The sequence below is a fragment of the Bombina bombina genome, chromosome 4 (assembly GCF_027579735.1).
Source record: "Bombina bombina isolate aBomBom1 chromosome 4, aBomBom1.pri, whole genome shotgun sequence".
In the NCBI taxonomy this organism is placed as follows: Eukaryota; Metazoa; Chordata; class Amphibia; order Anura; family Bombinatoridae; genus Bombina; species Bombina bombina.
In genome coordinates this window covers 346075117-346089067 of record NC_069502.1, presented here as the reverse complement: position 1 = coordinate 346089067, position 13951 = coordinate 346075117, and the positions used below count along the sequence as shown (strand labels likewise).

General features: G+C 39.4%; 1 protein-coding gene and 1 non-coding gene across 2 annotated transcripts in view; both read left to right on the top strand.

Moving 5' to 3' along the window:
• KPNA4 (karyopherin subunit alpha 4) overlaps positions 1-13951 on the top strand; it is a 182840-nt gene that overhangs the window by 96621 nt on the left and 72268 nt on the right. Inside the window, exons 8-10 of the mRNA XM_053711802.1 lie at positions 106-192; positions 323-492; positions 1078-1122. Coding sequence (XP_053567777.1) covers positions 106-192; positions 323-492; positions 1078-1122 — 302 coding nt within the window. The remainder of the gene's footprint in view (positions 1-105; positions 193-322; positions 493-1077; positions 1123-13951) is intronic.
• Positions 609-922, top strand: LOC128658630 (small Cajal body-specific RNA 7). The gene has a single exon (XR_008402301.1). It is a non-coding gene; the product is annotated as a small Cajal body-specific RNA 7 (non-coding RNA).

Genomic DNA, 13951 nt, shown 5'->3' with positions numbered 1-13951 from the left:
TACCACCCCACCCCCAGTGCTTGAAAAAAAGTCCAGTGGGAGCCTCTTGATAATGTTAGACACCACAGGTTCTAAATGATTACTTTTTTTTTTTTCTCTCTTCAGATGCTGTGCCACTTTTCTTGAGGTTATTGCATTCTCCTCACCAAAATGTTTGCGAACAGGCTGTATGGGCATTGGGTAATATTATTGGTAAGTTATTAAACGATAAAATCTCTCTCCGTGCTCCACTTGCATTTTATTGCTGAAATGGTGTAATGAGTGTTAGTAAGCTATCTGCAACAAAGTGTGATTATATGTAATAAGATCTTAATCTAAATAGGTGATGGTCCCCAATGCAGAGACTATGTGATCAGCCTTGGAGTGGTAAAGCCTCTTCTTTCTTTCATCAATCCATCAATCCCTATTACCTTCTTGAGAAATGTCACGTGGGTAATGGTTAATTTGTGTCGCCATAAAGACCCTCCACCACCTATGGAGACTATTCAAGAGGTAATCGTAATTTATTCTTGCATGGCTGTGCTTGAAATGGAGAGGATTTTTTTAATCCTTTTTCTCTCAATTTATAAACTTTGACAAAATAAAATATAAACAACAATTGCATTTTCTGGAAGTGATGCAATTGAGAACTGGGGTTTTGAGTGAATGTTCATTTTTATTGTATGCATGTAAATAGTTTTTATCATGTTTAGTTAACGTTGGTGTGCTTGAGTGTATGTCTATTAATTATAGTTATTTAAGGGGGCCCTTAAACTATGTTGCAGATTTCGGAGTGCATCTGAGGAATGTTGTGTTTTTTTATAGGGCTTTAGTACAACATTACCTGTGATTAAAGTCCTAAATTGGCTCCCCTTTTATAACCCACACCCCATTATTTCTCTAACGGGTACATGGTAATCCTTGTACTTGTGGTCTGATCCAGAGCAATTTTGTGCATTACAAGTTGCTTAAAACATGTGCAAAACAATTGTTATACCATGAAAATACTTTTTCTTTCCCCCCCCCCCCCCCCATTTCATTTTTGTCTATAAATTTGTCCATGTGAAAGTTAATACATTTTTTTTTTATTTTATATAGATTCTTCCTGCACTTTGCGTTCTTATACACCATACAGATGTAAATGTAAGTGATTATTATTTGTATTAATCTTCTTAGTAGTAGGTATACCCAGTGTTTGTTTGAGCTGAACATTTTAGAAGTTAAGATGAATTTGTATATAGCTACAATATGTGTAAACTAATTTAAAAATTAGAACCTCGTCACCTTTTTTTCTGGCTCCTGGGAATTGTAAAACCCTCAGTAGGGAAGTGGTCTTCAAAAGTTTAGGGCATGTAGTACAATGAAAAACCCCGCTCAATTCTGACTTCATAAGAAAAATTGTTTTTCTTTCATAAGATGGGGAGAGTCCATGAGCCGTGAAATGTGGGATTAAAGGTATAGTTTAGTCCAAATAAAACTTATGATTCAGATAGAGCATGCAATTTTTAAGCAACTTTCTAATTTACTCCTATTTTTTTCTTCGTTCTCTTTGTATCTTTATTTGAAAAAGAATGTGAGCTTAGCTGGCCCATTTTTGGTTCAGAACATTGGTAGTGCTTGCTGATTGGTGTCTAAATGTAGCCACTAATCAGCAAGCGCTACCTAGGTGCTGAACCAAAAATGGGCCGGCTCCTAAGCTTACATTCTTGATTTTTCAAATAAAGATACCAAGAGTACGAAGAATTGATAATAGGGGTAAATTAGAAAGTTTCTTAATTGCATGCTCTATCTGAATCATGAAAGTTTAAAGGGATAGTCTAGTCAAAATTAAAGTCTTGTCCTAAAGGAGGAGGCAAAACACCTGCACATTTTCCTATTATTCCTTAGTCAATTTTTTGCCTCCAGCAAGGAGTGATATAAAGCTTCTTTAAATAGGTTTGCAAGGCAACTTATTTACATACCTTTATCTACCATTTTGACACTGTTTTTGCTAGTGCCTGTTTAGTGCCCCTGCCTTAACTGATTTTAGCGCCATGTTTCCCGGTGGCCTTGTGTATTAAATAACTTAGGTATAGGATTCCACATGTTATAGCTCGTGGACTCTCACCATCTTATAAGAAAACTAAATTTAATTTCATGATGCGGAGTCAATGAGAAACATGCACTATTAACATAAATAAGGTTGGATCTCATGAACTAAATTGCTTCTGATGATAACTCTAATAGTTGGTGGAAAAAAATAACAAAAATATGTAAACAATAATAAGGGAAGAGTATCATACTTACTGTGCCTATATCAATGCAAAACGTGTCTATACCTTTTAGATTAGACTGCTAATGAAAACACATCATGTGGCAATCAGATTTTCTCTTTGGATGAACAATCATGTGCTGCTTTGCCAAAAAGAAAAGCTTCTAGGCATTTTTTAAACAAATCTACTGAATTTCCTTAACCCCTTCCTGCCAGTACTTATTTGTTACATTGGAACAAAGTTCCGATGTAAACAAATAAGTAAAAAAATGTAAATCACATAATCGTACATGCAATCGTATGATTTCAGTGATAAGATTGGGTCTGGGAGGAGTGCCTATGACGCTAGGTACGCCCTCCAGTTTGCGATACCAGTTAGGAAGCCGTAGCTGCTTCAGTACAGCGGAACGGCTAGGACATTCAATGCCGTCCTAACGGAGCTACAGCCCAGCGCAGTTAGGATGGTATGGAACAGGGTTTAAACAACCCTTATTAAGAGAATTCCATAAACTTGTTCTAATGGTTAAAAGAAAACAAAAACCTTACACTGCTGTAGGTGAAATCTCTGTTCCTCAAGTCTTAAATGATTATCATTTCTTTCATGTAATTAGCAAGAGTCCATGAGCTAGTGACGTATGGGATATACATTCCTACCAGGAGGGGCAAAGTTTCCCAAACCTTAAAATGCCTATAAATACACCCCTCACCACACCCACAATTCATTTTTACAAACTTTGCCTCCCATGGAGGTGGTGAAGTAAGTTTGTGCTAGATTCTACGTTTATATGCGCTTCGCAGCAGACTGAAGCCCGGTTTTCCTCTGAGTGCAGTGAATGTCAGAGGGATGTGAAGAGAGTATTGCCTATTTGAATACAATGGTCTTCCTCTAGGGGATCTATTTCATAGGTTCTCTTTTATCGGTCGTAGAGATTTCTTCTCCTACCTCCCTTTTCAGATGGACGATATACTCTTATATACCATTACCTCTACTGATTCTCGTTTCAGTACTGGTTTGGGTATCTACTATATGTAGATGAGTGTCTTGGGGTAAGTAAATCTTATTTCTCTTGTTAAGTGTATCCAGTCCACGGATCATCCATTACTTATGGAATATATTCTCCTTCCCAACAGGAAGTTGCAAGAGTCCACCCACAGCAAACCTGCTATATAGCTCCTCCCCTAACTGCCATATTCAGTCATTCTCTTGCAAGCCTCAACATAGATAGGTCGTGAGAGTCTGGTGATTTATACTTAGTTTATTCTTCAATCAAAAGTTTATTTTTAAATGGCACCGGAGTGTGCTGTTTTTCTCAGGCAGTATTTGGAAGAAGAATCTGCCTGCGTTTTTCTATGATCTTAGCAGACGTAACTGAGATCCATTTGCTGTTCTCACACATTCTGAGGAGTGAGGTACTTCAGAGGGGGAATGGCGTGCAGGTTTTCCTGCAGATCAGGTATGTGCAGTAAAATATTTTTCTAGGAATGGAATTGACTAAAAATATACTGCTGATACCGAAGTAATGTAAGTAAAGCCTTAAATGCAGCGATAGCGACTGTATCAGGCTTATTAATAGAGATACATACTCTTATAAAAATGTGTTTTAAAACGTTTGCTGGCATGTTTAATCGTTTTTTAACGTACATTGGTGATAACACTGTAATGTTGGTATAGCCTTAAATGCAGTAAAAGCGACTGGTATCAGGCTTATTAATAGAGATACATACTCTTGTAAAAATGTGTTTTAAAACGTTTGCTGCCATGTTTAATCGTTTTTAACGTATGTTTGGTGATAAAACTTATTGGGGCTTAAGTTTTTCCACATGGCTGGCTTAAATTTTGCATAGAAACAGTTAACTGAAGCTTCCCACTGTTGTAATATGAGTGGGAGGGGCCTAATTTAGCGCTTTTTTGCGCAGTTAAAATTACAAAATGAATTATCCAGATTCCCTCAGCAGTCCCATGAATACTACAGGACATTTCTAAAGGGCTAAAAAGACTTCCAAAATCGTTTATAGGGAAGGTAATCCACAGCTCTGCTGTGGCAGTTTTGTTGTGTCTGTTTTTAAAAACGTCTGTCGTTTTTTTGATCTGTTTTTTGCATTAAGGGGTTAATCATCCATTTGCAAGTGGGTGCAATGCTCTGTTACCTTATTACATGTACTGTAAAAATTTCGTTTGTTTTACTGCCTTTTTTCACTGTTTTTCAAATTTTTACAAAATTTGTTTCTCTTAAAGGCACAGTAACGTTTTATATATTTGCTTGTTAAGCTTGGAAAACACTTTAAATCAAGTTATTAGTCTCATTATTAGTCTGTTCTAACATGTCTGACATAGAGGAAGCTCTGTGTTCATTATGTTTTAAAGCCATGGTGGAACCCCATCTTAGAATGTGTACCAGATGTACTGATTTCATATTAAACAATAAAGATCATTTTTTGTCTTTAAAGACATTATCACCAGAGGATTCTGTCGTGGGGGTAGTTATGCCGACTAACTCTCCCCACGTGTCAGACCTTTTGACTCCCGCTTTAGGGACTCACACTCAAATGGCGCCAAGTACATCAAGGGCACCCATAGCGTTTATTTTACCAGGGGATTCTGTCGAGGGGAAAGTTATGCCGATTAACTCTCCCCACGTGTCAGACCCTTCGACTCCCGCTTCAGGGACTCACGCTCAAATGACGCCAAGTACATCAAGGGCACCCATAGCGTTTATTTTACCAGGGGATTCTGTCGAGGGGAAAGTTATGCCGATTAACTCTCCCCACGTGTCAGACCCTTCGACTCCCGCTTCAGGGACTCACGCTCAAATGACGCCAAGTACATCAAAGGCGTCCATAGCGTTTATTTTACAAGACATGGCAAAGGTGGTGAATAATACTCTGGCAGCAGTATTAGTCAGACTACCTGAAATTAAAGGAAAGCAGATAGCTCTGGGGGTAGATACAGAGCATACAGACGCTTTAAGAACCATGTATGATACTACCTCACAATATGCTTAGTCTGTGGGTGATATTTTTTTTTGACTCAGGGAAGATGATTTAACCTGATTCTGATATTTCTACATTTAAAATTTATGCTTGAGAACCTCCACTTGTTGCTCAGGGAGGCTTTGGCTGCTCTGAATGAATGTGTACAATCGCAGGGCCAGAGAAATTGTGTAGACTGGATAAATAATATGCAGTGCCGGTGTGTACTGATTTTTCCAATACCTAAAGAGTTTTACTAAAAAATTTTTTAATAAGGAATGGGATAGACCAGGTGTGCCGTTCTCTTCCCCTCCTATTTTTTAGAAGAATGTTTTCTAATAGTTACCACAACACGGGACTTCTGGCAGACAGTTCCTAAGGTGGAGAGAAGAGTTTCTACTCTAGCTAAGCGTACCACTACCTCTGGCGAGGACAGTTGTGCTTTTTAGATCCAATGGATAAAAAATGTTTATTCAACAGGGTTTTATCCTGCAGCCACTTGCATACATTGCTTCTGTCACTGCTGCTGCTGCGTTCTGGGTTGAGTCTCTTGATGAGGCTTTACAGTTAGCGACTCCATTGGATGAATATATTTGACAAGCTTATGCTAGCAAATTCCTTTGTTTTCTGATGCCTTTGTTCATTTGACTAGACTAACGGCTAAGAATTCTGTTTTTTACTATACTGGCGCGCAGAGCGCTATGGCTTATATCATGGTCAGCTGTCGTGACTTTAATAAATAAGCTACTTAACTTCCCTTCAAGGGGCAGACCCTATTCGGGCCTGGTGTGAAGGAGATTATTGCTTATATCACTGGAGGAAAAGGTCATGCCCTTCCCCAGGATAGGAATCAAGGGCCAAAAAAGGTCTAATTTTCGTGCCTTTTAAAACTTCAGGGCAGGTGTGGCATCCACTTCCTCTAAGGCAAAACAAGAGGGAATTTTTGCTCAGTCCAAGGCGGTCTGGAGACAATTGGACCTGGAACAAAGATAAGCAGGCCAAGGAGCCTGCTGCTGCCTCTAAGGCAGCATGAAGGAACGGACCCCTATCCGGTAACGGATCCTATAGGGGGCAGACTTTCATTCTTCGCCCGGGCGTGGGCAAGAGATGCCCAGGATCCCTAGGCATTGGAATTTATATCCCAGAGATATCTTCTGGATTCAAGGATTCCCCCCCCCCCCAAAAAAAGGAGATTTCGCTTTTCACAATTATCTGCAAACCAGATGAAGGAAGCATTCTTACATTGTGTACGAGATCCATCCAGTTCCAAGAGAGGAACAGGGACAGAGTTTTTACTCAAATCTGTTTGTGGTTCCCAAGGTGAGGGAACCTTCAGACCTAATTTGGATCTAAAAATCTTAAACAAATTCCTCAGAATTCCGTCATTTAAGATGGAAACTATTCGTATCATCTTAACTATGATCCAGGAGAGTCAATAAAGGACTACAATGGATTTGAAGGATGCTTATCCTCACATGGTGATGCATAAAGATCACCTTCGTTTTTCAGGTTTGCCTTTCTAGACAGGCATTACCAGTTTGTAGCTCTTTCCTTTGGGATATCTACAGCCCCAAGAATCTTTATGGAGGTTCTGGGGTCGCTTTGGCGGTCCTTAGGCCGCGGGGCATAGAAGTGGCCCCTTAGTTAGACGACATCCTGATACAGGCGTCAAACATCCAAATTGCCAAGTTTCATACGGACGTAGTACTGGCATTTCTGAGATCACATGGGTGGAAAGTGAACAAGGAAAGAGTTCTCTATCCCCAATCTCAAGGGTTTCCCTCCTAGGGACTCTGATAGATTCTGTAGAAATGAAAATTTACCTGACTGAGTCCAGGTTATCAAAGTTTCTAAATTTCTGCCGTATTTTTCATCCCATCCGCGCCCTTCGGTGGCTCAGTACATGAATGAAATCGGCTTAATAGGTATCGGCAAGGGACATAGTACCGTTTGCACGTCTACATTTCAGACCGCTGCAACTATGCATGCTCAGTCAGAGGAACGGGGATTACACAGATTTATCCCCCTGTTGAACCTGGACCAAGAGACCAGAGATTCTTTTCTCTGGTGACTATGTCGGGTCCATCTGTCCAAGGGTATGACCTTCCGCAGGTCAGATGGGACAATTGTTACAATGGATGCCAGCCTTTTTAGGTTGGGATGCAGTCTTGAACTCCCTGAAGGCTCAGGGATAGTGGACTTAGGAGGAGACCCTACTTCTAATAAATATTCTGGGAGTGATATTCCATGCTCTCAACCTTGGCCTCAGGTAGCAACTCTGAGGTACATCATACTCAGTCGGACAATATACACGACTGTGGCTTACATCAACCATCAAGGGGGAACAGAAGTTCCCTAGTGATGTTAGAAGTCTTACAATAATTCACTGGACAGAGACTCACTCTTGTCTATCAGCTATCCATATCCCAGGTGTTGAGAACTGGGAGGTGGATTTTCTAAGTCGTCAGACTTTTCTTCCGGGGGAGTGGGATTTCCTTCGGAGGTCAAGACCAAGCAGGAGAGGGCTTTGGTGTTTTTGACAGCGCCTGCGTAGCCACGCAGGACCTGGTATGCAGATCTGGTGGACATGTCATCCTTTCCATCACGACCTCTGCTTCTGAGACAGGTCCCTCTACTTCAGGGTCCTTTCAACCATCTAAATAGAATCAATCTGAGATGGACTGCCTGGAGACTGAACGCTTGATGTTATCAAAGCATGGCTTCTCCGAGTCAGTCATTGATACCTTAATACAGACATGAAAGCCTGTCTCTAGGAAAATTGAACTTAGATATGGTGTAAATATCTGATTGTTATGAATCCAAGGGTTACTCATGGAGTAAAGCCTGGATTCCCAGGATATTATCTTTTCTCCAAGATGTTTTTGAGTAAAGGGTTGTCGGCTAATTCCTTAAAAGGGACAGATTTTTACTCTGTCTATTTTTTTGCACCAGCGTCTGGCAGGTATTCTAGACGTTCGGGCATTTGGTCAGGCTTTGGTTAGATCCAAGCCTGTGTTTAAAGCTGTTGCTCCACCATGGAGCTTAAACCTGGTTCTTAAGGCTCTTCAAGAAGTTCCGTTTGAACCTTTTTTGTTCCATAGATATCCATCTTTATCTTGGAAAGTTATTTTTGGGTAGCTATTTCCTCGACTCGTAGAGTCTCCAAGTTATCTGTGTTACAATGTGATTCTCCTTATCTGGTCCTTCGTACGGATAAGGTAGTCCTGCGTACCAACCTGGGTTTTTTCCTAAGGTGGTATCTAACAAGAACATCACTCAAGAGATAGTTGTTCCATGCTTGTAGCCTAATCCTTCCTCAAAGAAGGAACGTCTATTACACAATATTGGACGTGGTTTGTGCTTTAAAGTTTTACTTACAAGCTACTACAGTTTTCATCAAACGTTCACCTTGTTTGTTGTCTATTCTGGACAGAGGAGAGGTCAAAAGACTTCAGCAGCCTCTCTGTCTTTTTGGTTAAAAAGCATAATTCATTTAGCTTATGAGACTGCTGGACAGCAGCCTCCTGAAGGGATTGCAGCTCATTCTACTAGAGCTGTGGTTTTCACTTGGGCCTTTTTTAAATGTGGCTTCTGTTGAACAGATTTACAAGACTGAGTCTTGGTCTGCGCTTCATACTTGTTCAAATTTAACAAATTTGATACCTTGCTTCTTCGGAGGCTATTTTTGGGAGAAAGGGTTTTTTTACAGGCAGTGGTAACTTCCGTTTAAGTACCTGCCTTGTCCCTCCCATCATCCGTGTACTTTAGCTTTGGTATGGGTATTCCATAAGTAATGGATGATCCGTGGACTGGATACACTTAACAAGAGAAAACATAATTTATGCTTACCTGATAAATGTTTCTCTTGTAGTGTATCCAGTCTACGGCCCGCCCTGTCACTTTAAGGCAGGTAATTTTTTCATTTGAACTACAGTCACCACTGCACCCTATGGTTTTTCCTTTCTCTGCATGTTTTCGGTCGAATGACTGAATATGGCAGTTAGGGGAGGAGCTATATAGCAGCTTTGCTGTGGGTGGACTCTTGCAACTTCCTGTTGGGAAGGAGAATATATTCCATAAGTAATGGATGATCCGTGGACTGGATACACTACAAGAGAAATAAATTTATCAGGTAAGCATAAATTATGTTTTCTATTTATGACACTCAAAGCTATGGTTGGGCACTTTATATGTAAAGTTCTAATTATGTTTTAAACTTATTTTTGCCATGATTCAGGTTTATCAGTATTCCTTCTTTCAGACTGTCAGTTTCATTATTTTTGGGAAAATGCATATGAATAAATATTCTTGCCTTCAAAAAATTTTCAAATTGACTTTTTTCCTTGCGGGCCGTTGGGCTCGCGGGGGCAGATAATGCTTCAATTTATTGCGTCATTCTTGGCGCGAGCTTTTTTGGCGCAAAATTTCGTCATTTCCGGCGCCATAGTTGACGCCGGAAGTTTACACATGGTTGAGTCATTTTTTGTTGCATGTGTGAGACGTTTTTTTCTCAGGAGGCGAGATTACCAATCTATATTTTGGAACTCTGTGCATTTTTTTTAGAGTTCTTCAGTTTTGGCTTCTTTTTGAAGAAAGAGACGTTATTGTTTTTCAGACAATGTCACAACTGTGGCGTATGTCAATCATCAGGGTGGGACCCTCAGTCCTTAGGCTGTGAAAGAAGTATCTCGGATACTTGCTTGGGCTAAATCCAGCTCCTGTCTAATTTCTGCGGTCCTTTTCCCAGGTATAGACAATTGGGAAGCGGATTATCTCTGTCAATCAAGCTTTACGTCGGGAGAATGGTCTCTTTACCCAGATGTATTTTTTTTCAAATTGTTCAGATGTGAGGGCTTCCAGAAATAGATTTGATGGCATCTCATCTAAACAAGGAACTTCCCAGGGGCCTATTCAGGTCCGGGGATCCTCTGGCGGAAGCAGTGTATACATTGACACTTCCTTGGAGTTATCAATCTGCCTATATCTTTTCGCCTCTGGTTCTTCTTTTTAGAGTGTTTTTCAAAATCATCATGGAGCAATCTTTTGTGTTGCTGGTGGCTCCAGCATGGCCACACAGGTTTTGGTATATGGTTCTTGTTCGGATGTCCAGTTGCCAATCTAGGTCACTTCCATTAAGGTCAGACCTTATATCTTAACATTCATTTTATCCATCAGGAACTCAAATTATTAATTTGATGGTATGGAGATTTAACGCTTAGTACTTAGTCTTAGAAATTTCTCTGACTCAGTGATTAATACTATGTTGCAGGCTCATAAATCTGTGTCTAGTAAGATTTATTATCGAGTTTGAAAGATTTACATCTCTTGATGCTCTTCTCATAAATTCTCTTGGCATTCTTTTAGAATTCCTAGGATTTTATAGTTTCTTCAGAATGGTTTAGATAAGGGTTTTTGTCTGCAAGTTTCTTGCAAGGACAAATCTGTTTTTTCTGTGCTGTTTTCACAGAAAAAATTGCTAATCTTTCTGTTGTTCATTGTTTTGTTCAGGCTTTGGTTCGTATCAAGTCTGTCATTAAGCCAATTTCTCCTCGGAGTCTTAATTTGGTTCTGAGGGCTTTACAGGCTCTTCCGTTTGAGCATGTGCTTTCTTTGGACATTTAAATTACTTTCATGGAAAGTATTGTTCCTTTTAGACATCTCTTCAGCTAGAACAGTTTTTGAATTATCTGCTCTTTCTTGTGAGTCTCCTTTTTCTGATTTTTCATCAGGATAAGGTGGTTTTGCTGTCTTTTCAATTTTTACCTAAAGTTGTGAATTTAACAACATTAGTAGAGGAATTATTGTGTCCTAATACTAAGAATTCTTTGGATAGATTCTTACATTCTTTGGATGAGGTTACAGTTTTGAAATTATGTTGATGCTACTCAGATTTCAGAAAGACTTCTAGTCTATTTGTTATTTTTTCTAGTTTTAGGAAAGGTCAGAAGGCTTCTGGCATTTCTTTGGCATCTTGGTTTAAGCTTTTTGATTCATCTTGCTTATTTGGAGTCGGGTTAATCCCCTCCTCAGAGGATTACGGCTCATTCTACTAGGTCAGTTTCTACTTCCTGGACTTTTAAGAATGAAGCTTCTGTTGATCAGATTTGCAAAGCAACGACTTGGTCTTCTTTGCATACTTTTACTAAATTCTACCATTTTGATGTTTTCTCTTCTTCAGAAGCAGTTTTTGGTAGAATAGTATTTCAGGCAGCTGTTTCAGTTTGATTCTTCTGCCTATAACTTCATTTTTTTTTCATTATAAAAATTGAGACTTTTGATTTGGGTAGTGGATTAATTTTTCAGCGGAATTGGCTGTCTTTATTTTATCCCTCCCTCTCTAGTGACTCTTGTGTGGAAAGATCCACATCTTGGGTAGTCATTATCCCATACGTCACTAGCTCATGGACTCTTGCTAATTACATGAAAGAAAACCTAATTTATGTAAGAACTTACCTGATAAATTCATTTCTTTCATATTAGCAAGAGTCCATGAGGCCCACCCTTTTTGTGGTGGTTATGATTTTTTTGCATAAAGCACAATTATTCCAATTCCTTATTTTTTTTTTATGCTTTCGCTCCTTTCTTATCACCCCACTTCTTGGCTATTCGTTAAACTGAATTGTGGGTGTGGTGAGGGGTGTATATATAGGCATTTTAAGGTTTGGGAAACTTTGCCCCTCCTGGTAGGAATGTATATCCCATACGTCACTAGCTCATGGACTCTTGCTAATATGAAAGAAATGAATTTATCAGGTAAGTTCTTACATAAATTATGTTTTTGTACAGTCAAATTAAACAGATCAGCTGATAATTGCTTATGGGCAATGTTTAAATTTATATAATGTAGGCATATCCCCCACAGAGATGCCTCTTTTCCAGTGTAAATAATCGCAATGTTTCAATCCTTTATTCACAGAGTTTAAAAGTTCGAAAAAATTGTTTCAGTACATTTTTTTTTTTTTTTTTTTAACAAAATAAGTTTAAAATGCTTTTAAAAATTATTTTGTATGTGAACCATTTACAATCTAGTGTATTAATTGCTTATGTATACTTAAAGATGTGTTTTTTTTTGTTTGTTTTTAACCCATGGGTTTAAGTAGTTCCTTAACTGTTTACTTCTTACTAGTCACAATGTTGTTGTTTTTTTTTGTTGTTTTGTTGTGGTTTTTTTTTTTATTATTTATATTTTTCTTTCTAATGGCATGGAGAGTCCACGAAGCCATTCAATTACTAGTGGGATTTCAACTCCTGGCCACCAGGTGGAGGCAAAGAACACCCAGCAGATCTGTTGAGTATCACTCCCACTTCCCATAAACCCCCAGTCATTCTTTGCCTCGTTCATCGGGTGGATGTGCGAAGGTATCTGAAGATATTTAATCCTTTTATGGGTAGTTTCTCTGCAAGCAAGGATTTGTGGCTATGCTGTGTCCATGTAAATCTCTTTAGTAAGAGTAATGGTTTCTTTTAGCAGTTGGAAGACGGTGAGGTAGTCCTTGCTTACCTTCCAACATCTATGCTAACCCCTATATGGAAAACCAGGGTTGGTTACTCTGTTATTCTTTTCTCATCAGGTCATCTGTCAGAGGAGTCTGACATACCTGAGATTCTGCTCCTGCAGCTGAAGCTCCTAAGGTAAGTGCTTTTATTCCTTCTAAGTGAGAGGGCCCTAGCACTTTAGGGGTTAATTTCCTCCTTTTATATAATGGAGCTGAGCATAGTTAAAATATCCTCATGATTGGGTTTTATCAATGGGCAGTGAGTACTGGACTCTGTGCTGCTAAATATTTATGGAAGTTGAGCCATCATGTGTGCTTAATTGTGTGGGACACATACAGGGGGTTTGCAGTCTTTACGTATCAATCTCATTGGAGTTCCCTGCACTAGCGCTTTCCACTGGGAGCAGCTGGCAGTAGAAAATGTTAACTCCAAGCCTGATAATTTTGGGCGACTTTTTGTCCCATCATTTGGGCTATTAATGTGTTTATTTTTTTACGGGCATTAGACCTTTATTAGAAATATATATGCTCTCTCATTGGGTATGTGACAGGATCAAATGGTATCCTTGTCCCCTAATTCGTCTCTCTATGCAGAGCGCTGCTGACTTGTTCATGACATGTCCGTGGATGCTTGCAGAAAGTCCTCCAGTGACTTAAAAGCCATATGGCTATGGAGTGTAGAGACCAGGGATCAATCTTGGGCTCAGGGGCGACTTTGGATGGATTGTGAGGGCTGCAACTGATAGCATATGCATTGTATCAATCTCTGCTTTTTATATATCATGCATTTTGTTGTGATTGTAACAATTTTAGACATGGCGTTTCCTGTTAAATTTATGACGCAGTTGATGTTGAGCGCAGTAGAACAAAAGGCCGTTGCTTGGGTGTGGCCTATTTGGTATGCCGATAATGGAGTGCACTCTAGATATTCCTCTTACAGGTACCCCTTTTTGCGGCGATCGCTATGCACGCCCTTATTGGTGACTTATGCTCTGTTTTCTCTACCACTCTTATACGCGGTATGGGCTGGATGTGATTTCCTGGTACTTTGAGGAACTATTAGTGAAACATATTCCTCATACTTGGGGCAGATCCTTCAAGAGGCAGTGGAGGGGTTAAAAGGACACTGAACCCAAATTTTATTTCTTTCGTGATTCAGATAGAGCATACCATTTTAAGCAACTTTCTAATTTACTGCTATTTAATTTTTCTTCGTTCTCTTGCTATCTCTATTTGAAAAAGAAGCCATCTAAGC